General features: G+C 52.1%; 1 protein-coding gene across 1 annotated transcript in view; it reads right to left on the bottom strand.

Moving 5' to 3' along the window:
- The window catches only part of COL17A1 (collagen type XVII alpha 1 chain), a 47,314-nt gene that overhangs the window by 10,223 nt on the left and 9,767 nt on the right, over positions 1 to 27,324 (bottom strand). Inside the window, exons 6-36 of the mRNA XM_013975194.2 lie at positions 26,455 to 26,502; positions 25,538 to 25,573; positions 24,354 to 24,401; positions 22,900 to 23,043; positions 21,506 to 21,664; positions 20,839 to 20,910; positions 19,473 to 19,544; positions 18,443 to 18,511; positions 16,969 to 17,130; positions 16,520 to 16,597; positions 15,304 to 15,348; positions 14,051 to 14,269; positions 13,100 to 13,318; positions 12,740 to 12,769; positions 12,337 to 12,363; positions 11,087 to 11,113; positions 10,922 to 10,984; positions 10,109 to 10,213; positions 9,754 to 9,816; positions 9,075 to 9,110; positions 8,410 to 8,463; positions 8,134 to 8,169; positions 7,588 to 7,623; positions 6,919 to 6,981; positions 5,666 to 5,701; positions 5,322 to 5,393; positions 4,536 to 4,562; positions 3,567 to 3,602; positions 1,755 to 1,790; positions 1,436 to 1,516; positions 174 to 209 (exon numbers count right to left, since the gene is read on the bottom strand). Of these exons, the coding sequence (XP_013830648.2) occupies positions 174 to 209; positions 1,436 to 1,516; positions 1,755 to 1,790; positions 3,567 to 3,602; positions 4,536 to 4,562; positions 5,322 to 5,393; positions 5,666 to 5,701; positions 6,919 to 6,981; positions 7,588 to 7,623; positions 8,134 to 8,169; positions 8,410 to 8,463; positions 9,075 to 9,110; positions 9,754 to 9,816; positions 10,109 to 10,213; positions 10,922 to 10,984; positions 11,087 to 11,113; positions 12,337 to 12,363; positions 12,740 to 12,769; positions 13,100 to 13,318; positions 14,051 to 14,269; positions 15,304 to 15,348; positions 16,520 to 16,597; positions 16,969 to 17,130; positions 18,443 to 18,511; positions 19,473 to 19,544; positions 20,839 to 20,910; positions 21,506 to 21,664; positions 22,900 to 23,043; positions 24,354 to 24,401; positions 25,538 to 25,573; positions 26,455 to 26,502 (2,235 nt within the window). The remainder of the gene's footprint in view (positions 1 to 173; positions 210 to 1,435; positions 1,517 to 1,754; positions 1,791 to 3,566; positions 3,603 to 4,535; positions 4,563 to 5,321; positions 5,394 to 5,665; positions 5,702 to 6,918; positions 6,982 to 7,587; positions 7,624 to 8,133; positions 8,170 to 8,409; positions 8,464 to 9,074; positions 9,111 to 9,753; positions 9,817 to 10,108; positions 10,214 to 10,921; positions 10,985 to 11,086; positions 11,114 to 12,336; positions 12,364 to 12,739; positions 12,770 to 13,099; positions 13,319 to 14,050; positions 14,270 to 15,303; positions 15,349 to 16,519; positions 16,598 to 16,968; positions 17,131 to 18,442; positions 18,512 to 19,472; positions 19,545 to 20,838; positions 20,911 to 21,505; positions 21,665 to 22,899; positions 23,044 to 24,353; positions 24,402 to 25,537; positions 25,574 to 26,454; positions 26,503 to 27,324) is intronic.

Below are 27,324 nucleotides of genomic sequence, written 5' to 3'. Positions count from 1 at the left end.
CTCCTCTGACCGCTGAGGCCTTGCAAGGGCCTTGTGATGGGCTGGGGGGCCCCCTCGCCTCCCTTCCCAGGATGCACCTCTCTCACTTCATTTAAAGATGGGCACATTTCCACCCTGGGAAGGAAGCTCTCCCCACAGCCTATGGTCATGCATTCTTCCAGAGCGATACGTACCTTGCTGTCCTGGGAGACCAGCTGGACCAACAGGGCCTGGAAATGGGGTTGGGGAAGAATAGGTTTTACCACACCTTGAGGGTCAGAGTTCTAGGAGAACTGAAGAAAAGGCAGGTGCCTAGATATATAAGTAGTTTCCTCACAAGGCATGGCCCAAAGTGGTCAGTTTGCTTATTTGAAAGCAATAAGCAATTTGAGACCAGCCCTGTGGTCTGTTCTGGTGAGAAATTCTCTGTCAGGCACTGGGGCCCCTGGGATGGGCAGGACTCTGACACTGTCCTCTGATGATTAGATGTTTCTAAACACCCACAGTGTCCCCTCTGTCACTGGAGTTTATCAGGAGAGAAGGCTGGCCCATACTTGCACTGGTCGTGTTAAATAATGTATTTCATTTACACACATTTTAAATAATTGAAAAAGATATTAAAAAAACAGGCATTTTAGATAAATAGAAAAATACCACCCATAATTCTTTAACTTGCAGGCATTTTGTTTTATTTCCTGCCAACAATTTTTTCTTATAAAAATGTAGTTGCAACCACCAAGCACACATTGAGTATGCTGTGCTAAGTCGCTCAGTCATGTCTGACGCTTTGCAACCCCATGAACTATAGCCTACAAGACTCCTCTGTCCATAGGGATTCTCCAGGCAAGAATACTGGAGTGGGTTGCCATTTACTTCTCTAGGGGATCTTCCCAACCCAGGGATAGAATCCAGCTCTCCCACATTGCAGGCGGATTCTTTATTGACTAGGGGAAGCCTGTTATCGAGTATTCTCCTCTTTAAACATCTTTCTTTTAAGTCTTCATATTTTTGTAGCCATCTCATTATTGTTGGACAATTTAAGGGATGTTTGCTTCAAATAGACTCCTAGCATTTTTGTTGCCCTTGATGCATATTATCAAGTTGTTTTCCAAGAGGAAACAATTTGAGAACAGACTCTTGACAGGTCCAGAGGCAGAGGAACCTGGGCCGAAGCCTGACTCAGCTACTTCTTAGCTGTGTGGCCTTAAGCACATCGTTTACCTGCTGGAGCCTGCAGTGGTGCTGTGGGGCCCTATGGAAGCAGAGCACACACAGGGCTTGGGATACTTGCTGGGGATTAATCAGAGCTCACCAGGCTGTTGGGGAGGGGCTTTCTCAGCCTCTTCCTATTCTTCCCTGGGTTCCAACCCAGGTTTCAGATTTGACTGAACGCTACTGTAGTCAAACGTCAGCAAACCTGATGCTGACCTGGGGCAAAGCAAGAAAACAGACTGACCTGGGGCTCCCGGAGGTCCCGGAGGTCCCATGGCTCCAGGAGGTCCCGGGGGACCTGGGACAGTGATAGTCGACGATCCCTCTGTAAACAGAAGGCACGTTCAATGCTGAACCCCACTCTCCTCATTCAGAGGCACAGAGACCAGGCCGGGCTGTGGGCCAGGTTGGGCCAGTACCACCTCTAAAATTCCCCTACCCTCCTCCCTCTGACTAGCAGAGCTCAGCACTGCATTCTGCCCAAAGCACCGAGCCTGCAGATGTGGAGGGTGTGGAGACAGAGCCAGGACAGATGCCCAGTACCCTCTGCAGGGCCTGCCTACCTGAAGTCACGATCTTGCCTGGAGCTCCTGGTTCACCTGGGAGGGGAGGAAGAGGAGAGTGGTCAGTCCCAGGATCAGTTAGTGGTTCAATAAATCATTTTCAAGGCTTCTGATTGCATCTGAGACCCGCTCCTGGGCTTCTAACCCTCAGGCTAAAGGCATTTGAATGAACTGAAGGGGAACAGGCAGGATGCATTAAGCACCAGTCTGTGCCCAGGAGACCCTGGAGGCCAGAGCGTCAATCTTCTTGGCTCACAATAGCTTTGGGACGAAGCTGGGTCTCTGCGAAGGGGCTTCACTGGTGGGTGTTGGAGAGTGTGCCTTTTGATGAGGCCAGAATATGCCAACTCAGGAGTCTTTCCCACTCCCATAGTCTGTCTTCTCCCACCATGGGCATCGAAGGCTCTTACTGGGAATTTCTTTAGGTGGAAAGAGTACTGAGAGGTCAACGAGCAGAGGTAGTAAGCCTGCAGGGTCAAGTCTAAGTCCCATGCTCCTCAGGTGCCAATTCCCTGTGACAGGATAGGGGCTGTGCAGAGTTAAGGGGCGGGGGATCTGTGGTCTGAGGAATCCCGAGTTATGTAAAGGTTAACAGATGTCTTCTCTGCCTTGTGTTTCAGAGGGTTGAAAGGGCAAATGTGCATGGAAGACTTCCAAGAAGGGGATGGCAGATTCACACTTTCTCAAGGCCATCTCAATGAGGAATCTCTGTGGACTGGAAACCCACAGATTCTAGAGAACCGAGAGAGTGAAGTAGAGGATGGAAAAGTCCTTGACTGGAACTTTCCGGTCATTTCCCAAGGCCTGTGGGTATTCAGTCATCCACTCACTGAGGGGTGATGATGCTGATTTCCCCCTTTGGGGGAGCAGAGGGGTGGTCTCTGCTTGTGTCCTGCCAGCCCCTGGGGGTCAAATCTAAGAGAAAGTGCTTGAGTTATTTTTGTTGGAACACAGTCTAGTATCAGGGACAATGTCCACCTCTTGTGCACACTGGACAGAAAGCCATAGCCCCTGGAAAAGGGCAGGGGGGGCTCTCCTGGAGAATCCCAGCCTCTCCCTGAGCAGATCTGTGGACCCGGAGATGTGTCTGGCCGGGATGTGCCCGAAAGAACTCCTTAGCCCCAACCAGTTGTTGGAAATAGTTTCTGGAAAGTAGGTCTCCACAAGGTGACGGTGACAAGGGCAGCTCTATGGAATGTCAGGGTTCAGGATGGTAGGCTCACAGGGACGGAAGGCGAGGACTGTCCCTGAGCAACGCCTGTCCTGGACTGGCTCAGGGCTGGGGGTGGATGCTAGCGTTGCCCTATGAGGAAGGGTCCAGTCCTGAGGATGCTCCCCCCAGAACTCTGACTTTGCCCTCTCAGTAGCATCTGAGACCCTCCTGAATGAAAGCTCCCTCTCAGAAAGGGGGTGGCAGTGTCCCAGTTACACTGAGGTCTATGTGGATTATAAAACCTGTCCCAGGGAAGAGTCACACTATGGGGGGACCAGCCTAAGTGAGGGGATGGAGCACTCTCGGGGTGTTTTAGAGGTGGGATGGAAAGGCCTTCAGGGGTGGGGGCAGCATCCTTCCAGATCCTCTTTCATCAAAGGCTGGGGAAACCCAGGCCCCAAAGTGAGGTTCTGGACTGTGGGGAACAGAGTGGGGCTTGAAGATTCAGGGCTTAGTTGATCGGAAGAATCCTTGGCTCCTCAACCTCCCAGCCTTCCTCTGAAGCCACTAGATGCCACTGTTGATCCAGGCTCTTGCCAGAGAGGGGCCTCCTGCAAAAACGACTAGTGACTGCCTAGTTTGTTTGCAAAACCACTTACCTTTAACTCCTGGTCGGCCGGGGGTACCAGGAATCCCTGATGTGATGGAAAACAAGCGAGTCAGGATGATGAAGGGCCAGCAGTCTCCCTGTGGTGGCACCTAGCACTCGGTCACCCAGCAAGGCTGCAATCAGGCCCAGCAGGCCTGCAGGCCCAGCTGACTCTGACTTCCACCTGGGCCCAGCGGCCCCACGGGCAGCTTCTTGCTCTGAGCCCTTCTCCATCTCTAGGAAATGGGGCAACAGCTGGGCTGGAGGGAGGTAGAGGTGCATGGACCCTGCTGTGGGGGATCCCAGCCCCTGCAGCCTCGGGGAGTAGGGGCTGGGCTATATATCTGATATATCAGATATATTCCTATATCTGATAACATTGCCTCTTGCTTTCATTCCACCAGGAAGCATTAGAAACAAGTCCCTGTGCGCTAAACTGTTTGGGGAGATGTTGTTTGCTTTTATTTTACATCTCTGCCTAATTTCCTTTAGGGGTTGGGGCTGGTATGGCGACAGTTTCTCAGATCCAGGTGGGTGCACACTCTCCAGCTATTGGACAGAATGGACACTGGGGCTGTCCCAGAGAGACTGGGCCCTTCTGTGTGACATGACACCCACTCCCTGCTAAGCCATGGAGGATGTGGTCTCTGTGGGACTAACAGAATTTCTGAGCCTGGAGCCTCCTCACAGGGTGGCGGGGAGTGTGTGTGTTGTGGGCGGGGGTGGGGTGGGGTGGGTCCCTGCACCATAGGGGGCCAGGCTCAGGCAGACAGAATTTGCTTGTGATCTAGCCTCATCTCTTCCAGAGTGCCTTTCTAGATTGTTCTGTGAGTCTTTTACCTGCCTAAGGTGTTTCTTCAGACTCAGTAAAATGACCTGAACCCATTCTTGCTGGAGGGTGAAGGGAGGAGTGGAAACACTCTGGTGACTGGAGAAGCTTCTGCAGAATGCCAGGGGTGGGAGTGACCCAATAACTCACCCTGAGGTCCTTGGGGTCCAGTGAGACCTATGCACAAAAAAGACACGAGAGGAGAGGTGAAGGGCTGAGGAGCTCCCGCCTCAGCCCAGAAGCGGTGCAGGGAGACGAACCCTGTGTGGGGGCAGCCGGACTCCAGGGTCCTTGTCACCCTCTGGGTGATGTGCAGTTCTCTGACCCACTGCTCCACTGGGGGATGGTCCTTAGCCTTTTTGGGGTCTCAGACCCAGAAAGTTCACACACTCATGACTCTCATGCTGCCTCCTAGGCTATCTCCTTGGCGCTCCCCATCTGTGCACCCGCCAGAGGAGCCAGGGGCCCCCTGCTCCTCACAGGCCCCGGAGGACTGCCATCTGCCCTCACAGCTTTCTTGTTCTGACTTAGTCCCCCTGCAGCTCTGGGGGTCTTGCTCCTATTGGGTCTTTGGCGGTGACCCTAACAGCCGCTTCTTTTCCCAGACTGGCAGCCGCTGGTGACTGTTCCAGCTATGGCCTGAGGAAGTCTGGAGAGCTCAGAGGAAACAGGAACTGAGTGGTGATAAACTGCCATTTTTAAGAGACTCCTTGACGCTTTCTAGAACTCCTTGCTTTTGGTGTTGATCTTTTTTCCTGAGTTGCGTGACTGGGCTGTCAGGACCCACAGTCATTATGCCCGGCTCAAGCCAGCATTTTCCTGATGAGCTTCTGGAGGAAAATGCACTCAGAAAGGTACACACACACACACACACACACACACACACACACACACACACACACAGAGCACGGCCAGCTCCCTCTTCCCGCTCTTTACCTGGCTTCCCTGGGTCCCCAGAAGGTCCTGGTAAGCCCCGGGTTCCCGGCATTCCTGGAAGACCTTGTTCCCCTAGAGAGAGTGATGCCACATGGAGAGTTTTCCCTCTAGGCAAGCTGGCGAGCCTGCACATGGGAGCTAGGGGCTCTTGGGTTCTGCTGAATAACTTGCCAGCAGATGGAAGGGAGGAAGGGGGTGAGGCTCGGGCCGTGCACACCTCCCTGTGATATACACCCCCTGGCATTGTGATTCGGGGGCTGGGGGCTGCCTGCTGGGACATGGACGGGGCTCGGAGGGGTAGGCAGGGGAGGTGGGGGAGTGAGGAGAGCAGCTCCGTGACCAACCTCTTGGGCCTTGATGTCCGTCGGGGCCAGCGGGTCCTGAGAAAGCAGATCAAAACTCTACATTGACTCTGGGAGCTTCCCTGGGACTCCTCCGTCAACCACCCCACAGCCTCGAAAGCTGTCTCCTAGGCGGTGGGGGGGGAGCCCACGCAGCCCCTCCTGCAGCCGTGAGACTTGGAAGAAGCCCCGTCCTTGTTGCACTGCTGGGCACAGCTTTCCCCTGCCCTCTCCTCCTTTTCCCCCGCCCTCTCCTCCTAATGCCTCTTTTCCTGCCGAGAGCTCTTCCACGGTCCCCACTGCATGCCCCCCACAAGGTGCTCAATGCGTGTTGGCCTGGAGGTCAGTGTCCTCTAAGATCTTGTCTTCTCTGCTGTAGGCATCATTCTAACCTCTGTCCAAAGTCATGTCCATCTGGGACCAGCCCTTGCTTTTTGCCACCTCTCCGTCTTTCCTCACTCATATTGCTGCCTCTGGGGTTAAAATCTTTACTTTTTCAAACCATCTGAAGAGCCCCTTCCTCCCTCCTTCTGGTTGGAAGAAGACTGTCTCTCTGCTGTTTCCTCAGAGCACCCTGTACCTCTCATGACCCTCGTCACCCCACACAAGCTTTATCTCCCCTCGAGGGAGGTAAAGCATCTTATTGTCCACCACAGAATCCTGAACTCCGTCAGCACTTCCTAATAGTTTGTTAAATGAATGAGATCATCAAGGCACCACATCCCCATCAGTGGGGCTTAAACCCTTCTAGGACGTGTTGCCAAATGCCTGGCCACATGGGGGGTCTTTGGCCAGCTTTCTTGTCCTGGCTGACAGGCCCCTCAGGAAGGGTCAGCCGAAGGGCTGAACCCTGCGATCTGGCTGTGAGACCAGCCCTGGAGTATCAGGGCTGTGCCTAGAATTTTGCAGGTTCTGAAGAACCTCAGCTCTTGCCTGTCCTCCCCAGGGACCTGAGTACCTTGGAGGCAGGAACTGGGGGGTGGAGGGGGTGCAGAGGAGGGTGGCAGGGAAGGGGGATGGACCATGTCTGGCCAAGGCCCCCCACCCTCAGAGCAGTAAGAAGCTGTCAGAGACAGTGGCAGCTCTGAGCCCCAAGAGTATGCCCAGATCCAGGAAGAGACTGTAAATGGAGTCTCTGCCAGGCATGGACAGATTAGAGAATGGGAGACACAGCTCTAGATGGATCTCAGCTCTAGGGCCATGATGACGATGGCAGCGGTGCAGACCCATGGTGCGTGCTGCTTTGAGACACTCACCCATCGCTCCTTTAGCCCCGGGTTCACCCACGGCACCAGGTAAACCTTTCAAGCCAGGCTCGCCTGCAAAGGAAGTGGACTAGGTGATGGAGGAGTTTGACCATGGTAGAGCATGCCACCCTGCCAGGCACCCTGAAGCCTGCCACCTCTCCCACCAGAGGAACCTGGCATGCCAACCGGAGGCTGGGGACGGTGTTTGCTTTCATTCTAAAGTCAGGCCTCCCACCCCCGGCAGCAGGCCTGGACTGGCCCAGAGGCCACGCCTGGTCTGGAGGAGCCTGTGTATGAGTCTCATTTCCTTGGCAACAAAAAGCTACCTCTTGTGGCCAAAGCACTAGTACTATTTCCTTTCAATCATGCAAGTTGGCACGAGGTAAGTGAGGAAAGGGATGTGAGTAGTGTAAAGGGTCTGCCACTTTGGGAAAAACTTAGTTTTCCAAGTAAATTCTTCTAAAGAATCAGAGATAATCATAAACTATCTTTTCTGTCCCAAACATATATTGCTGATGCTGGCTTATACTCCACTCTAGACTGCAAGTCCTCTGAAGGTTTTTAGACAGAGATTCTATCTGATGCTTCTGTATTTCACCCCCCCACCCCCCACTTACAGTATCCAATGGATTTATAAAAAGTCTTTAAAGTAACCATAGATTCCTGTGTGGTACTGACCTGTGAGGCCTCGGGGTCCTTTCTCACCCTGGTCACCTGAAATAAACATGGGGAGGGGGGGCAGGGGTAGAGGAAGCAAGCATCAGTCAGGAGCAAGGAAAAGAATCTCACTCAGCAAGAGGGACCCTGGCTGCAGAACAGGTCCCATAGTATCTGGAAGCTGTTGTCAGCTGAAAGTTGGTGAGAACTCAGCATTAACAAAGACCCAGAAAGCAAGCTAGATAGATTTCTCCTGGGTCAGGGCCCAGCTGCAAACTGACCCAGGCCTTTCTGTCTCACCAGTGGGTGCTGGGGGTAACAGGGAGTCCAATCTAGTGGGGAGAGGCCTCAGGGCCATGTCCTCGCCCCTCCGGGGGCCACCCAACTGCAGCACTGTGACGCTGGTGCTGCCTCCCCTCTCTGGGCCTCAGCAGCACTATCTGAGAGGCTGGACTGGAGTCTTGGGTCCCTCCCAGCCTAGGGTCTGGCCGTCAAGGCCCGGGGGCAGGGTTCACATCTGGGTCCCCAGGCTGTGGTGGTGTCCAAGCAGCAGCAGGAGCAGCCCACCTTTGGGTCCCGGTGGTCCCATGGGTCCTTTGTCACCTGAAAAGGAAACGGTCACCTCAGCATGAAGAGCCTTCGTGGGATGAACAAGAAGGGGCAGAATCTGTGTCTGAAGTCAGGCTCCCCCACCGTCCTGACTGCCCCTTCCCCTCACACACCTGTCGGCCTGCGCAGGCGGTTGGTGTGTCCACCAGACCCTCTGTGCCCCAGACCTCCTTCTTGAGTGAGCTGCATCTCTAAGGTACTGTCCCCTCCCTCTAGTCCCTGCCCCCAGCTCACCTTTGATACCAGGGAGTCCCACTTCACCTCGGAGTCCTTGGGGACCTATAGAGCCTGCACACAGAGGAAACCACATGGGTGGATGAGTGTCCCCAGCTTTGGAAGGGATGGATGTGCACACGCGTACATGCCTACATCCACACACACATACCTGCTGGGCACACACATGCACAGACAAACACACTCCCTGGCGTAACAGTCAAGCGCTGCTGTTCACGGTCTCCTCCCACGGCCCCGCTCCTTCATCCTGGACTAGGTTCCTGGCCCCTGCGATTCCCAGGCCCAGGCATGAGAACCTGTGGGGACCCTGGCAGGGATGCTGGACCGCAGGACAGTGTGGGCTGCAGCTCAAGACACCGGGCATGAGCTCTGGCCCACAGGGATGAGGGGAGGCAGGCGCTTTGCTCAGAGCAAGGCAGGATGGGAGCCGCCTGCTGGAAATGCTGGAGGGTCTGGTCCCCCAAGTCGGGTAAGAACAGAGTCTCATGGGACCCAATGTACCTGACCTTAGCCACAGGGGACACACAGGCAGAAGTGAGCTTTGTGTCTCCAGGAGGCTTTCTTTAGAATTGTTTCTTTGGCTTTAAAAATGTTTGTTTCTCCATTTTGACCTCCCTCTCTTTGCCTCAGAAATAGCATTTATTTTTGAGAAGAAGGCCACTGACCTGGGGGACCCTGTGGGCCAGGAGAACCACTGGAACCTGAGGAGGACAACACAACAGTAATGATCAGATGGGTCGGGCACAGGCCGGGACACTGACCCCATGCAGAGCGGCATGTGGGGGGGGGGGGCGTACACCCCAGGCGAGGGCTGCGTGTGTGCACCAGGACCCCAGAGTCGGCGGGCCCAGGAGTGACCCCAGTGTGAAGTCCTCCTTAGGGAGGAAGCTGCGGCTGCCAGGATCAAGAGACCCCTTGCTCCTTCCCAGTCGAACACCGGGGCTGAGGCAGGGGCAGAGAGGAGAGGGGACCAGTTGGACATCGCACTGTGAGAAGGCCCTATCCCTTGGTGTGTCCAGATAGATAGCTCTCGAATGTTTGCCTCTGGGCCCTGTCTGGCAAGGAAATTGTCTGACTTCTGATTTCCAGATCCATCCGCCCACTTAGGGGCCACATAACAGGGTCATTTATCAGAGATGGAGGCATAACCCCCAAATTCACCACAGAGCCAAAAATACAGCTCCAATCCTGACACCCAGGGACTCTTTTCTGGGGAGGGGGACCCTCTCTGGGCCTGTCAACCCTGGAGCTGTGGATAAGGGCTGTCTGGGATCCCAGGGTCTGGACCTCTGAGATGCCTCCTGGACAGGGCAGACCTGGGCACTGTGTGGGCACTTGACTTACCTTTGGGACCGACAGAGCCTGGGACACCAGGTGGGCCCGGAATACCTTGTTTACCAGCATCCCCTGGGGAGAAATAAGCACTCTGAGAGAGTACCCCCACTTCGGTTGCCCACTCAGCCCATGTGGTATCATTTGCAGGGTGGAAAACACTTCCCACCCTGCTGGTGGTCTCGGATCCATTGGGCCTGAACCCACATCCCAGCCCATGCCCCATTCTTAGACCACAGGATCCAGCACAGACCCTGGCTCAAAGCAGGTGCTCAGCTAATGCAAATGAAAGAGAGGGGGAGGGAGAACTGCGTGAGGAGGAAGTGTGGATGCAGCCAGTCCTCCTAGTGAAAGAATCACCTCTTACCTCGGTCTCCTTTCTCTCCGAACCCAGGGGGCCCTGGTTCACCACGAGGTCCCATGGGGCCTTCTCGCCCTCTCTGGCCCATGGGTCCCTCCATGCCAGGCTCACCTAAAGACAGAAATGCCAACCTCAGCTAGTCACCAGCTAGGCAGCAGCTTGCTGGCAGGACACCTGCCTGGAGTCTCCACATCCACCTCCCTAGTTTTCTCCCTCTGCAGCCCAGACTCAGTGCAGAAGCCAGAGAATTTGAAAATGCAAGTGGATCATGTCCCATTTCTGCCCCAACCTGCAAACAGCTTCTCAGCTCACTGAGAATAAAAGCCATATCCTTGCAAGGTCTCTAAGGCCCCTCCCTCTTGACTCTTGGCCTCCTTTGAGGGCTCCAGACGCCCTCCTCCCTCTCCTCCTCCCCAAGCTCCTAGACCCTTGCCCCAGGCCTGTAGCTGCTCCCTCTGCCTGGAAGGTCCCGCTGGATCATCTTAGGCCTGGCTCCCTCTCCCACTTCACATCTCTGCTCAAATGGCACCTTCTCAGCAAGGCCTTCCCTGCCAGCTTTATTTTCAGTTACCCCTCAGCCCTTCCAGGCACCCTGGGCTCTATGTTCCTATTTTACCAGTCACTTCCTCCCTCTGTATACTTCGCTTATCTATTATGTCTATTGTTTATCTGCACCCAAAAGTAGGCAGGGGTTCTCTGTTTTGTTCACCACTCTCTCCCCAGCACCTAAAAGAGGGCCTGGCACACAGCAGGTACCTAACAAAAACATTTACTGAATGACTGAATGAGGGAATAAGTAAACAGAGAAGTGATTCTTACCCATGTTGCCTTTCTGTCCCTTTGGTCCCTCTGGACCTTGGTGGCCCAAGGGCCCAGGGATACCTGTGGACACACAAGAATAGCTCAGCCTTGCTTTCCTCCCAGACCCCAGGAGCCAGGACCCACCAGTCCACAACCCTAGCAGCACCCTCAGAGGCTACACACCTGGAGTTCCAGGGAACCCGCGGTCTCCTGTGGGAACGGAGAAAGAAAAGTCAAGCAGAGGACCCAGGCTGATCACCTGAGGGAGCCTCCAGTGGAATTCAGGTAGGATGGCCAAACTACAATAAGGGACCCTCAGTTAAGTCTGAATTGCAGATAAACACGGAACGAATTTGTAGTGTTTGGAACATACTTATAGTGAAGAATGAGTTATTGTTTATCTGTGATTCAGATTTGACTGCATGATGGTGTGAAATGAAAATATCTCCTGTATTAATGAACAAGAAATTTCACAGCCATCAGTGATTTCTGGCCTCCAAATGTGAATGAGGACTCCCCAAACTGCGATCCAGCAGATGCTGCTGCCCCCACGGTGATTGCTGGGGAGCTGGGGGAATGCGAGAGGCAAGGTGAACAAGGAAACAGTATTGAGGCCAGACAGCTGGGTGCACATGAAAGAAATGAATTCAGCGAGCCCAGAGGCTTGCCTCCTTCCATACATAGAGTGCTCACTTCCTTACCCGGATACCTGATCTTTGATCATGTTCAGACTGCTTGTTCCCTCTGTTGCAAACTTCTATATAGCCTGACCCCCACTACCCCCTCAGAGCAGTTCTCTCAGAGATCCTGACATGCTGTTTTCCAGGCTCAGAGTCCTAAACATTCCCACCAAACAAAATAACTCTTTACTTTCAAGTTGTGACTGTATTTTTTAGTCCACAATCGTCAGGATGGGTTCACAGCCTGCAAGCTGGAGCCTTGGGGAATGGAATACAGAGGTGATGACCCAGAGTGTGCGTGTGGGGGGCAGGGAATCCTGAAGTTAGGAGGCCACCAAGTAGAGGAACCCCAATTCCTGCACTGGGATCTCTTGAGAAGGGCGGTGAAGCTGAGAAGAGAGGGGGTGACCCTGCCATCTCCAATAGTGATTCTCAGAATGGTCTGTGTACCCCTGGCCTTGGAACCACCTGGGCTGATCCAGACAACAGGCCTCCTCAGGGTCCTTGTTGTGGGAACCCCTGAGATCGGGCCAGCAACAGTACTGCCCCAGAGGTGCCGCTCTGTTCTGCTGGGAAGCCCCCTGCCCCTTCCCAAAAGCCTGAGGGTCTGCATGCTGCTCTGCAATTCATGGTCCTATCACAAGTGGGGGATGGCCAGGGAGGGTGGGAAGTGTCTTTTCTGGCACTTGCTGATTGCTTTAAACTGTCAACCCTCACTAATATTTAAAGTAAAAATGTACGTGTTCTATTTACCTTTAGGGCCTTGAACTCCCATGTCACCTAAAATAAGAGAGACATGAAAACTGTGAGATGTGGTGAGAAGCCAAGGGCCATCCCCTCCTAAAGGTCAGTGGACAGCATTGTAAATGACATGTCATAGTGAGCTGGCGTGTGGTGTGGCTTCCTCTCCATCGCCATCGGTGTCTCTTGGGCTCGTCACTCGCCTCTCTTAGACGACACTTTAGCTCCCTTCCCATTCTAAGATATTCTGACGGTAGAGCCATTTCTCAGCCCTCCCAACAGATTCTGTAGGATCTTTCCACTGCTCATCCTTCAATTTGAAAAAAACAGAAAAGGTTTCCACCCCCGCCCCCACTCCCCACCCCCAGAAAACTTGGTTCCAAGTACAGGAAAAGGGCTCTATCCACTGCGATACCTTTAGGCCCAGGGCTTCCTCGGAGATTTCCTACAAGAGACAGCAAAGCCAGAGTTAGCTGCACATCTTCTGCGTCACACACACACAAGCACAACACACACATACCTGAAGGGGATCAGTGGTATGGTAGGACGAAACAGGCTAGGGCTAGCTACCTGATTCTAAAGTATGCAGGTTGGACAATGTTCCCTAGCTGTTTTTCTAACCATAAGATGGGATACCAATATGGGTCCTCCCTCCCTCCCAGAGCTGTCAAGAGAGCTGAGTGAGGGGCGCTGGGGATTGCCCTAAACAGACACCACTCCACATACAGGAGCCAGGACTGGGAGCTGCTGGCCTTTTCCCCTGTGATGTACTCACCGTTTTCCTGTTCTGTCTTCAGCCTGACACTCACGAATTGCCAGATGTCCTCCAGATTGTAGCCGTCAAGCCCAGATTTTCCTAGACCTTCCCCCAGCCTGGGCGCAACCCCCTGCACAGAGTCCTGGCTGCTCCTCTCCATCTTCTCGTTGTAAGACAAGCGGCCCCTCATTTTCTCCAGCTCCTCCACACGTGCCTTCAGTTTCCTCACCTCCTCGGCTGGAACAGACACACAGAGACAGCATCAGCACAGGAGCCTGCCAGCCAGTGCCTTCCTAGTGCTCCAGGGGAGGCTGAAATTGGGGCTCTGGAGTCTGTGGTGGCTTCCTTACGCTGCGGGGACATTTTACTGGAATATTTTGGGGGAGATAGTCTGCTGTGGCTACCAGCAGGTTGAGCTACTCAAAAGTGGAACTGAGCCTTGAAGGAGCCTGGCCATGGTGACAGAGCTGGCCCTCAAGTTTCCCAAGGGAGCTTGTGTGAGAGTCAACGGAACGTGGAAAGTAGAAAGGCTATGAAAGGTCTGGCCTGATTATTAAGGGCAGCCAGGTGCTTGGAGCAAGGAAATGGCAACCCACTCCAGTGTTCTTGCCTGGAGAATCCTAGGGATGGGGGAGCCTGGTGGGCTGCCATCTATGGAATTGCACAGAGTCGGACACGACTGAAGTGACTTAGCAGCAACAGCAGCAGCAGCAGGTGCTTGGAGCAGGATGCCACTGGCATGGGGCCCTGGGCCCCTGGGCCCCTAAGAACCAGGAGCTGCCTTAGAGACCCAGCTCCGCCACGGAGCAGCCACAGGAACTCGACCAGGGGCCTCCTGGAGCCCCAGCCTCCTCATCTGCAGAAACAAGGGGTCTGCACCCATGATCTCGGGCCCCTTGGCACCTCACACTTGGGATACTTGCTGGTTCCTGCCCTTCTGAACAGGCAGTGGGAAGATGCCACACGTACCCAGAGCGATGAGGCCGAAGAGCAGCCCCAGGAGCAGTAGCCAGGTGAGCAGCAGGCCCAGCAGCCACTTCCACCAGCTGCACCAGGAGCCACAGGGGCACCAGGCAGGCGCCGCCCCCCACGAGCCCTTGCCCCCTCCACCAGCGGCCCCACTGCCAAGGGCACCGCCGCTGCCGCCGCCGCCCCCACCACCATGGCGGTGGTCGTAGCCGTGGACGTCTGTGGAAGAGAGGGCAAGGGTAAGGTGAATGTCGGTGGCTCGTGCCCCCTTCCCTCCAAATTCTCTAACTTGTGATGATTTCCTGCAGGCCTGAGTGAATATGAGTGGTCTTGTGTGTAGGGCCCTGTGGCTCCTGGAGTAAACATGGAGCTGTGGTGGCTGGTGATGAGCAGAGGTCTGACAATCCTGGGCTTGAGCTGTGTGAGCCTGAGAAGGTCCCTTAACCTCTCTGATTACTTTTTTTTATAAAATGGAGTTCAAAGTTGACCTTTCTTCATGAAATGGATGTTAAATGAGATAAGGCATGCAGCGTAATTAGCAGAGGATGTAGCAGAGAGCATCAGGGTTAAAATTCTTGATTATGAACATGGATCTGCCACAAGCTCCTGCATTTTATGAAGCCCAAATCTGAATAATCCCCATCTCCACATCTCGGTTCACAAGGCTCTTTCTTTGTAATCCCCACAGTGCCTAGAACTATACTCAGCACTTAAAGCGTGGCCAGGAGGCTTTTTATTTCTTTTTAGTGAAAGTGTATTCTGTTTTTAATATCTAAAGTGGGCCGATACTCCTTGATTTCCTTCTCTCATAAGATTATGGGAGCAGGTGAGGAAGGTGTAAGGGCCTGGAGATGTGTGTGATCTTAGGGTCACCTTGAAGGCTTGTGGGCAGGGGTAGGAGAGTGGTTTGTAAGGCCCACCAGTAGCCCTGCTGTATTGCTTCTGCCATGTTGACAGATCCTGGACAGATAGCTGGCACCCAGGCAGTAGGCACCCAGACAGTGGGCGTCCCGCAGGTACACTGTGACTGTGAGCATGTCTCCTGAGCTGAGCTCCTTCTGAGACTTGCTTTGGCCCCCAGCCAACCCCTCCACTGCCCTCCACCCCACTCTCTTTGAAGGCTTTCTGGGGACACTCTGGAGCTGGGGTGCTCATGTGTGCACTGGCTCCGTGCTAGGGGGCTGCTATCTGGTCCATTCACCATCAACAGCTCCTCCACTCCTGTCGCTGTGGGACCCGCCGCTCTTACTCACCTGCAGAGGAGCCCTTGCCCTTTGCAGACACAGTCTTCACATCTCCTGAAAGAAACACCGAGATCACTGTTTTGGCTGTGCCCTTAAACTGCAGGAGCCCACAGGATGGTCCAGCCTGTGCGTGGACCTGCTGTGGGGCTTGAAGTAGGTGTGCCCCAGGGACCTCGTGGAACAGCCATGTGCAGGAACACCATCAACTCAGTCCTCACGGATCTCATACTGCAATAATTATGTTGATGAAGACTTGGCTTGGCAAACGATTCACAGTGGGCAAAAATACACTGTAATAAACTTTTGTGACCTTAAAGCCCAAGACATTTTTTGGAGGATATACTAGGGGTGACCATGGCGTTCACACAATAAATGTGCTTGTGAGAAATGACTCTTGATTTCTTGGTTAAAAGGCTTTGCACACAGGCTCCTAACCTGAACTGGAAGGAAAAGAGAGGCAAAGATGGGCCGGCAGGAGGGCTGAGAGTGAGTCCCAGATGCTATACGATCACTGAATTTGTGGGCCTATGTGAGATTTTCTGGAAAAATTGTTTACAGCTTTCACCAGGTTCTGAAAAGGGTCCTTTGGCTCCACAACCCCACCTCCACCCCTAAAATGTAAGGAACTGCTAATTTAGAAGACCTAGCTTCAGATAATCAAAGAAGAAACACTTGAGTATCTAGGAAAAAAATTGTAGAAGACTTAGTGTTAGACCTTGACAGGATTGTAACTTATTTCATTTGCATAAAAAAAATGTTCTGTGGCTTAACTTTTCTCTTCCTTTATTGAGCTCCCTGAAATCCATGATTTGGAGAGATTCACAGGAACCACCATGTGAAGAAATATGGTAATCCAGGACAGAATCCAGGTATTTGGGAAGAAAAAAAAAAGCTAGCAAGTGGTTTGCAAAGCTTTTTTTCCATGAGTTCTGAAAGTCATGGGAGGACTAGTAAGGTGAGAAAAAAAATGCCACTTGGACTTTAGATGTGCCACAGAAAGTCTTTGCTTCCATGATAAACACACACGAATCAATAGGGGAGTTTGGGAAAATGCAGTCTCTGACACAGCAGGTCTGGGTTAGGGCCCAGGACTCTGCATTTCTAACATGCTCCTGGGTCTTATGATGCTACTGGTCAGGACCACACGCTGAGGTCTGAGGTCTTGGAAGACAGATCAATGACAGACGGAATGGCCAAAGTGGACAGCGATCAGATTTGCTCTTACCGTTAGCTTCTGACACTAGGTAGGTGTCGGTGTATGCAGCTTGTTTTTCCTTTTTTAGGGTGTCCTCTGAAAAAGAAGCTGTGCACACAACCCGTGATGATCCCGGATCTTCTTTCCCCGCTCCCCCACCCACATCCTTTCCCGCTTGCAGAGGTAGAGGTTGGCCTGGTAGGAAGAGGGCCCTGCTTTCCTGGGGTTAACCCGCTGCCCCAGTCTGGGCCTGTGGTTAGGTAACTTATTATTGGCCAAAGACCCTGTTAGGAGCTCTTTGGTGGAATTTTCCTAGCTTGTCTGCATTCAAGACAGACTCTGGGACATTACTCAACAGACAGTTTTCATTTGAATGGAATGACTATGGTTTTATCATTCAAACATCTCATACGACTTTGGTAGGACATTGCCTACACTGTCTTTCGTCCAAAACCTGAGTCTCATGGGCTCCCACGTACTTGCAGTGACGCTGGCTGGGGAGGCTGTAAAGACCTTCCCGCTGTCCTTGGTCATGATCAGCAGCTCCATCTCCTTCTTGGCGGGCGTGTTGTCCTTCTCCAGGATCAGGAATTTACAGTCCTTGTGCAAGAGGTCATCATTCTGGACATTTGTGGTGCTGGCTGGAGAGGAAAGAAGTGGGTGATGAGGATGGAAAAGGTGGAGGGCAAGGAAAAGGGAAGGAGTAACCAGGAGAAGAAGAAAAGGAGGGTGGAGGAAAAGAAAGGGATAAGTGGATGTGTCTGAGGGGCTCCTGCTCTCGCTGATACTGACAGCCATTACTAAGAAGCATCTTGGGGACCAGAGACATCTTCCCCTGAGTGGCATCTTCCCCCGAGTGGCTGGGCCTGGCCATCAGGAGGTTGGGTCAACATCAGAAGCACTGGGGGCTGGCCTGAGGGGCTGCCTCCCACCTGGACTCTATAGGATCTTCAGTGAATGGGCCAAAGTTGCTATGCCAGGCAGGCCCTTCTTTAATTAAGTGGGTAGGTTCATTTCTAATGGAAAGTCTCAAGTGTTTGCATGCTGGGGGAGCTTTTCCGGACCACCGCATCCAGCATGCACACATCCCTGTCTCTACCACCTCACTATGTCTGTCCTTCCACTACGTGTCATTTTCTGTTATTATATTGTATACTTTGTCCAGTTGTCTGTTATCTGCTTCCTCCACTGGAACTGTCAGCCTGGTGAGAATGGGAATCTAGCCTCTTCATCTGTGTCTGCATACTGCGTGCCTGTTCAGTCGCTAAGTTGTATCAGACTCTTTGCAACCAAATTGACTGTAGCCCACCAGGCTCCTCTGTCCATGAAATTTTCCAGGCAAGAATACTGGAGCGGGTTGCCATTTCCTCCTTCAGGGTATCTTCTCAACTCAGGGATAGAACGCTCATCCCCCTGCGTTGGCAGGTGGATTCTTTACCACTGAATCACCTGGCAAGCCCCTGTGTCTACGCCGGGCACTCAGAACACTGTCTCACACAAAGCAGGTGCTTGGTAAACAGGATTTGGATGGATAACTTGTTGAATGGAGGGAAACACACCAGGATCAGAGCAGCGGAGAAAACAGGCTACTGTGTGTCATGTGTCCGAGTTGATAAAGATGCCACAGAAAGTAGGGAGGGTGTGGCAGTTTCCAGGGGGCACCCTGGCTCTTGTGATGGGGCTTCCAACAGGGGTGGGGGCTGGGCTGTGTGGGCCTGACCTTGGGCAGGTGTGGAGGGTGGAGCTTCACGGCCCCCTTGGACAGGAAGGCCAAGGTAAGGTGAGAGGCACACCCAGCTGCTCACTCCTGGAAACAACCAAGAGGCCCTCGGGGTGAGTCCCATTTGTAGACCTCAGACCACCCATGGGTTATGTTTCCTCCTGCCACATGTGACTATGGAACAGACCTTCCGGCGTGCTGGCCTGCCTCCGGGAGCTGGAGGCAGCACTTACCTGCAGAAGTGGACACCCCAGTGCTCACAGCAGTGGGGCTCTGGGGCATGTTTTTCTTCACACCGTATGCTGCAAGGCAAGAACCACTAGATGAGTGGGGCACAGGAGGCAGCTCCACACTGTGCAGAAGCAGCTGACCTGCCCTGGCAGACAGGCGGCCTCCCCAGGGGAGAGAAGATAATACTGAACAATAGTAATGAACAGAATAATAATCAATCATGGAATCAACTCTCTCCAGCCATGGGGACAACAACAACTTAGATGAAACTTTGTATGATATAATCCTCATCCTTGGAGGAGTGTTCCAAAGGCCACCTCCTCCATGAAGTCCTCCTAGACTTCCCCATCCCCCCACATCTACTTCCCTTCTGAACTCCTACAGTACCAACACCTGCTCTGCACAGCTTAATTCATGCTCTCTTACAGGATCCCCCAGATGTTTCATATGCATGAGATGTTCACTCTTTGCGACCCCCTGGACTGTAACCTGCCAGGCTCCTCTGCCCGTGAGACTTTCCAGGCAAGAATACTGGAGTGGATAGCCATTCCCTTCTCCAGGGGATCTTCCTGACCCAGGGATTGAACCCGGGTCTCCCACACTGCAGGCAAATTCTTTACCATCTGAGCCACCAGAGAAGCCCTCCAACTGAACAGTAAGCAGGTTGAGGGCAAAGGCTGAGGCTCACGCCACTTCTGTCCTGCCTCCCCCAGGTTTGCACAAAGGGGTGCACTATAAAGTCAGCCAAATCACTGATATGCAGTGACAGTGGGCAGTTAAGGACAGTGATGAGACGTGGGGACACAGAGGACACACCCCCAGTAAGGCTCTTACTCATGTCTGAGCCAGCACTTGACTGAGATTGGCATCTCTGGTCAGTGTACGGAGGATTTTTCTTTGGTGGGAAAGGTCAGTTGACTTTTAGGGACATTTTGGTCCCTCTAATTCCATTGCTGAAAAGGGCTATTGTGAGCTATAGCTGCAAAGAGGCGTTGCTCCCCAGCTCCTAGGCTCCAAACCCCAGTTACAGACCTGTGGAGGTGGCAGCCATGCCGTGGGACAGGGTGGATGAGCTGGGGGCCAGATTGTTCTGCATGCCGAACACTGAGAGGAATTGAGGACAGGTGAGAGCAGGTACATAGATGAGGCCCTCTAAGTAAGGCAGCCAGCCCCAGGAGCCCCCTAAACCACTTTCACGATGAATGCCCTTGCATATGACAGAGACTCTGAACCTTCTCAGTTCCCACACTCTTACTGATATGGTAATTTTTTAAACACTGCTCTTCCCCCCACTGCCCCACCCAGAGAATTCCTAAGCTCCATTTATTGAGTAACTTAGGTCCACACAACTTAATAGTAGTAGTTTGCATAGGGTCTGACAGATGTTACTATATGCCTCAAAAATTTCAAATATCCCAGGGGTTCCCTTCTCTGCAGGACCCTAGTGTGCCTCGGTACACAGCATGGGAACTGCAGATCCAGACACATGGCTGAGGCACCAACAGCACAGGACCTTATTTTTCCTTCTGACTCAAGCACCTAGAAGTCCCCTCACCCCCAGTAGTATTTCAAAGGCTGGTTGGTTGTCTGTTTTTAACAGTGTAGAGGCTCATTCCTCCCTAGCTAACAGCTTCTTGTATTCCATCCTATCTGGAGTTTGGGGCACAAAATCCAACATCAGCCCATCCTCCTCAGTCAGGATTTTGCAGAGTAAACTAGCAAAGGCAAGAGGAAAAAAAGCTTGAATCTGGTATCTGCTGGGTTTGTGGGACACTAGTTAATTGGCAGTGTTGAAATCAGAAGTTAAGAAGGCCAAGGAAAATAAAAACGGCCTACATCACTATGTGATGTTAGTCATGATAACACAGAAAGAAGACAAATTCCTTTAACAAAAGAAATGGGCTGATAACTTATTTACATATAGGCTATGATGATGTATGTGGAAATAGAGTGAATAAATACTTTAAAAAGATTATACATCTGCATTGGAAGCAAAGCAGTAACATTGTTTGAGACTCCCAAGGAACTACAACATTTAAGATGCGGTTAAGTTCTTTGTAAATTAACAACGCTTTCCACCTAAAAATGTTGCGAGCTCTGCCTCACTTAGTCCCTTTACTTCCATCTCTCCCCCTCTCCTGTTAGATAGAGGGACAGGCACAGAATAAGCACGTAAGCGCAGCCTCTGGCCCCCTTTTCCTTGGGGACTGAGCTGCGTCTGTGATGGAGGGCAGGCTCTGAGTCTTCTAATGCAGCTCCTTGGTTACTGCTTCTGTGCTGCCATGTGTATGGAGGAAGTCCTCATGCTCTTGGTCAAGAAGAACATCTTCCCTACAAACCATTCCATTTCCCTCACTAGGCAAGAGCAACCATTTTTTTCAAGCTGGCAAGCACTGACCTGAGGAGCTGGTGCTGATTCCGGGCTGCAGAGTTGGGGAGCAGGAGGCCATGTTATTTGGAACTCCAAAGACTACGGGAGAGGGAAGAAGGTTGGTGAGAGTACATCCGCACAGAACAGGGGCAGAGAAGCGCTGGAAGAAAGGCCAGCATTGCACTGTGTTACACTACTGTTTTTAGGAAAACCTTGGGCTCCTGCTTTGCAGCATGGAACCAATCATTAGTCCATAGTGTGCCTTGGGTCATAATAGCCAATAGGCAGTTGCAGGTTGGTGGGGCTTTGAATGAACTTCGATTCCAGCCAAGCCCTTCTCGTTCATGACTGCTTCAAAGAGAGGGCACTTAAAACCCAGAGAAGTTAAATGATCTCTCAAGTTCACACAGTTAATCCTTATGTTTGTTTTCATGTTCTTTCTCATCATATATAGATGTGTGTGTGTGTGTGTGTGTGTGTGTGTGTGTGTGTGTGTGTGTGTGTGTGTATTCCACCAGAGGAATCAGCATAGAAATTGAATTGAAGTTCCAGTGGAAAAATCTTGGGCTGCTTGGCCACGGGAAGCCCTTCTAGGAAGCCATGGGGATGGCAAATGCTGGTGGGGCTGTTCAGCTCCAGGGTGAGATGTGGAGGGGTCAGGACAGGGAGGGGCTGTGAGTCGCGACCCACATACCTGATCCTGCAGAATAGGCATTGGTGTTGAGCAGGGATGAGCTCTGGGTTGTGATGTTGTTGTGATAGGTGCCCATGGAGGACCCTGCCGGCAACGTGGAGGACCACACATGGGAGGGAAGGTTGGCATCCAGGATGGTTGTATCATAGGTGCCAGACACTGAAAACATACACACACCCCAGTGAGACAAACCCATTCTCTGTGCTGGGGAACCCAGTGGGCTTGGTTTGCCAGGACTTTCCCAGTTTTAGCCCTGAAGGTCCCTAGTCCTGGCAACTCCCTCAATCTAAGGAAACTGCAGCAGTTGGTCATCCCACTTCTGTCTGAAATCTTGTTGCTGGTGAAAACCTGATCTCTTGAGTCAGAAATTCTTGTTGGCTCTTGATGAAATTTGAAGTAGGTAAATTTTGCTCTAGGGTCCGCCCATTTCTCCTTCTAAGCCCCTCTTACCACCTCCCAGTGCACTGTCCTCACTAATGGTCTCTCTCTCTCTCTGTTGCTGACTCCCCTTCACAGATGCCATGGAGCTACGACTCCTTTACAGTAGAATTGCAGACAGCAGCACAGGAAGGGAAGTCCTCAGTTCCGAGGCCACTTGGTACCGGTGGCAGCCTTCTCCTGTTGAACGCTCCTTAAACATTTCTTTGTGCCAACCAGGCCCAGGGGGCATGCTGTTACCCTGAGTAGCATTGGGCACATCTCAAATCTGAAACCAATTCTGCCTATTAATAAACTGAGTGGGAGTTAGCCACACAGGTCACAAACTACTCTGAGGTTTGGTTTTATATTGAAAAACAAAAGATTGCTATCTCAAGGGTTTTTTTTTTTTTTTTTTTCCAGTAGTGAGAGGAAAGCTTCAACTCATATATAGCAGAACTGGCTTCTCTCCTCACCTCCCCCCAGGGACCTGCTGATTCATCTCTCTGCCTCCCACAGAACCCGCCTTGCACTTGGCAGGCACATGATGTATGAGTCCTGAACTACACTCAGCCTGCTTGTCTTCCCCTCAGTCTACCCTGCTCACTGCCTTTCCGTAGTGCCCAGTGCTTGGAATAGAGGCAGTACATAATAAATGTTTATCGGATGAGTGAGTGAATGACAGAAAACACTACAACTTTCCCCAATATTCTTCCTTCGGGGAACCTGGCCAACACATTCCCAGGACAAATCGAGAATTTCCTGGGAGACTCTCTGGGCTCTAGAGCCAGACGATGGCCGGCACGTGGGAAGGCTGATCAGATGGAGGCGAGAAGATGCAGTCCACATTTTCACGCTGCAGGAAGAGCAGTGCTCAGGGTTTTGCAAAGTCTCCGCTGCATCCTGAAAAGCCTGCCTGGGCACACCTATCACCTTACTCCCTTTCTTCCACAGCAGCCTGGGGCTGGGGGGCTTACCTGACTGGGAGCTCGCTGTCACCACCTTGGTCTCCACGGTGCCTTTCTTGGGGATGGGGAGTGTGTTAGAGGAATTCCGGGTGGGGCTCACACTTGCTGAGCGGCTCCCCTTGAGCAAACGTTTGACGTCATCCAATTCTGTCCCTGAAAGGAATCTCTTAGTTTTTCATTCGGCTTGGGATTCCTTCCCAAGCTGCAGTGGTGAACATTCACGGCACCCTGAACACTGGGGAGGATGAAGCCTCCACTTCACCTGCTGGGACATTTCTGGTTAGCCTTGTCATTTCTGCATTTTGTCAATTTATAGCACTGATTAACCTGGCACTTTGTAATGTTAATAGCCTCATAAATCTAGTGGCTCTACAAGGAGGTCAAAGTCCTCAGTAGATATTTCCTAATTAGACATCACAGGGAAGATTCTGTGGCTGGAAGACCCTGTCATCCTGGATCGGGGGAGCATTCACACCTGGGATAGCCAGAGAACAAGACCCTTAAAACAAATGGTTCAGCGGCACTCTCATCCGGGCAGAGGCTGCCTCGGGTGTGGGGTCTCTGAGCTTGTATGCTCTGAAGTGTCAAAAGGAATGTGTGGCCCGTAACTCTTAAACATTATGCTGCTTTCCTGTGAGTTGATTTCCAGACCCTCTGGCAATGAGGATTTGCAACGAGGTGATTCAGTGGAGTAAAACATGCTGTGCCTCCCAAGGTGGCAAACAGAAGAGGAGGGTGGCATGGTGCAAGGGCAACGTGTGAGAGGAGACATTTGCTGATAACATGCGCCAGAGGACCACCCAGGCACCCCCACCCCTGACAGCTCCAGACTGTGTGCTCTACAACCCCCTTCCCAAGCCTGGAAAGACTCAGGTGAGACCGTGTCAGGCCTGGCGTTGGATCCCACTGCCCAGGCCCTGAGCTCCTGGGACAAGTCCCAGTCTCTGATTCCTGAGCCACCCGAGCCAGCTTTCTCTTCCTGGTCTGTTCTTGGCTCCCAACCACCCACCCACAACAGGAGTGCCACACGGTCAACAGAGACAAGGGAATCCCTGACATCTGAGATAACCAGGTTCGAACTCTCACACGTCTGCCTTCTCTGGTCTTAACCACCTCCTGGAGTCCCCTCCTGCTCCTTTTCCTTCAGGTGTACAGAAACTTCCTCCCGCGTCTCTGCCCACTCCTCTCGCTGAGGCCCTCCTTCAGTCTCCCTTCCAGTGACTGGCTGACCCGGGAAGACTCCTCTGGGCCCCGCTCCCTCCGTCCCGGAGCCGTCATGGCTGGGGCTTTATTGCCTGAGAACCACAGAGCAGCAGGGCCCAGGACTTGCTCAGCTCGGCACCGCTGCATGCAGCCCTGGGTCCCTGTCACAACCTTAGACCTGCCATTTATGGCACGAGTGGCTGTGCACACGCAGCAGGGGCCCTGGGCTCTTGGGTCCCTCCCAGGACGGAGGCACTTACAGCGGGTGGACGGGGACGCGCTCTGCAGTCGGACTCGGATCTCGCTTTCTGTACAGAGGAGATACGGAACAGCTGTGAGAAAAGAGGCTGGGCCCACAGTGCCTGACTGAGCTCTGAGCTGCAGATTTGTCTTTGGGCTGCTCTGTGACCCGGGGACAGAAAACCTAGGTGTGCCCAGGATGAGTGCTGCTTAGAAAGAGGTGTCCTCTCCTTACCCCAGACCACAGCGCTGAGAGCAGAAACCCCAGGCTGAGTCTGGAGGCGCCATCACAATCAGCAATAACCAACCCCTTTCCTAGGGCCCTGGAGGAGGAAATGGCAACCCACTCCAGTATTCCTGCCTGGAGAATCCCATGGACAGAGGAACCTGGTGGGCTGCAGTCCATGGGGTTGCAGAGAGTCAGACACGACTGAGCGACTCAGAACAGCTTCCTAGGGCCCACTCCCCTTTACCAGAACCAAGCTGCTCTCCTGTCTCCAGGGTTTCTTAGCCAATAGCAAGAGAATTCTAGTATTTCCTTAGTCAATCTTGGCCTCTTTAGGGCAGCAAGTGGGTGATTTAACATTCTAAGTTTCAGGAGGAGCATCAGCGTCAATCAACTATCAAGTTGTGTGTGGTTGGTATGCGCCTAACTTTCCAGGGCCCTGGGAGGCTTAGACTGACCCTTACGAATGCCCAGGGCCTAGGAATCCTGCCTTCAGCACAGCCCTGACACACTCCTTGCCACCTCACCGGATAAATCAAAGGCAGCTTTCTCTAGGACTACATTCCCTCCTAGGGCCTTATCCACAAGCAGTTGTGGAGAGTGCAAAACTCTCGCAGAGAACTTCGTCCCCTGGAACAATGGAAAAGAGGGGCTTGTGCTTGTTTTTTTTTCGCTGTGTAAATGCAATTACAGCACAACTTGCTACAGTCACGCAGGAGACTGGACGTGAAATGAGATGTGATGCTAGCACCTTCACACGGTCCAGCAGAGCGAACCACTCCACACGCTTGCTAGTCCGCTGTCAAAAATCCACCCTTCCCAAAGGAGACCCCCAGGTGCTACAGGCTGCTTGAGGTCAGAAACCATGGCTTATTCATTCTTCACTCCTCACTTTTCCTGGCTCATGTCTGGATACCCGTTAGATGCTCAGAAAATACTAGTTGGATGAACTGAACTGAACCCAGTGACAGAGATTACCTCGTGTTTGGCTACGTCCTCTGGTTGAAGAAGATGCTGAGAAACAAAGAAAAGTAATATTAGGCATATATAAGAGGTGGCATGCTAAATATCTGTGATATGGAGGCAGACCTATTTGGGTGGGGGAGGTTGTTTTCATAGTGCATTTATATCCAGATAGAAACCTTTATGGATGGTGGATGTTTAATAAATGATGCCCACATGGCCAAAGGGCAGCGAAAGTTATGTAAGCCCCAGTGTGTTTAGGGTGTTAAGTTAGCAAATGAATGTTAAATTGGCTCACATTTAGAATGTTAACTAAGGTAATCATGATCCGTTTGGACTGGTTGATCACATTGATTAAATATATCAAGACTGCCAGGTCTTTCCTTTAGTTTCTTGTTAGAGGCTGTCTTGGTTTTTGCACTGTAAGCAAGTAAATAAATGAAATTATAATCATTGATATCATCAATTCTTATGCAGAGTGGGAACCCAAGACTATGGACTCAAGATTTAAGATCCCACCTCAGGTTTCATTTGGTTAAAACGTGCCCCTTTGAGGCTGCTGTGGTAGAGGGGCTGGGATGTTTGATATTTGTGCATTCTCACCCCTGTTCCCCTTTGTAGGAAGGTCTCTGTGGGTCCTGTGGAAGGGAAAACTATGATTGTTGCCTGGCCTTAGGGCTTATCTGCCCAAGCCTGAGCCTTGTATGAGAAGCTTGCTATTTCATGAGCAAAGACTTTTGACAGCAAACTGATGCGTCTGACCATTTGTCCCCTTAAGATGCTTCAGGAAAAGAGCCAAGAAAAAGAGGTCAGCAGAGGTCAGACTCTTCTAGAAGAACCCACTTAACTCATGATGTTAACTCATGATGTTTCCTCTCCATCCCTGCCAGGATTTACCGACCATTTCTTTAGAAAATAAGGATAGGACATACCAAATTCCTTCCGAGGATACTCAGGGGAAGAGTTGCCACTGGAGCTCCCTGGAGAAAGGACAAACATTTAGTACAAATGGCCACTTAAACCCAAATAGCTTCTGAGAGAGTGGGTCCTTTCTGCACCTTTGCAGCCTGGGTGTTCAGCCCAGGATTTAAACACATTATGCCCAAGGGCCTTGCTTGTGGCACTTCCTTCTGGTCACTGATCTACTTCGGTGGGACGAGGTTTGAACAAAGGACAGCTGTTTCGTTTCCTTTTTGTTTTCACTTCCTCAGCTCTGCCCTACGCAGTGCTGATGCCGCTGGCCCATCTCTGATCAAACGAACATGCGGTCAGCACCAGCAGTTCTCTGACCTCGTGCGGCTTGTTCCGGAGGTGGGCCTTGTTAAATGAAGAGACCGGTGCTGGCAAGCAGCAGGGCGCACTTGCGGTGATCCTCTCCACCTGGCCTGGATTTAGGGTTCTCCCTACCTTTGGCAGCCCTGGGTCAAAATCATTTACTGGGATGTCCTGAAGCAGGATACCCTGCTTTTCCATCACTAGTACCCATCTCGTTCACTATTAGACCCATTTGCACCTGGCTTGTCTGTTTCCCACTAAAACTGTAGATTTATGTAGATCACCAGGAATTCCAGTAACCTTAGAGACCCCAGATGTCTTCCTCTCACCTCTTCCTTCTTGATCATAAGCTTTCCCCCTCTCTCTCTGACTTAAATGGCATTGCCATTGACTCCTCCTTTCTGTGATCTGGCTCTTCTTTCTCCATTTTCCCCCAAACTTTATCTTTCTGCCGTGTTCCCTTCTGCTTTCAAACTCTCTTCCCTGACAAACTCCTTCAGTTTCCAACTTCTGCTAACAACCCTATG

The sequence above is a fragment of the Capra hircus genome, chromosome 26 (assembly GCF_001704415.2).
Source record: "Capra hircus breed San Clemente chromosome 26, ASM170441v1, whole genome shotgun sequence".
NCBI lineage: Eukaryota > Metazoa > Chordata > Mammalia > Artiodactyla > Bovidae > Capra > Capra hircus.
The sequence above is the reverse complement of the archived record's forward strand: the minus strand, read 5'-3'. Positions and strand labels throughout refer to the sequence as shown.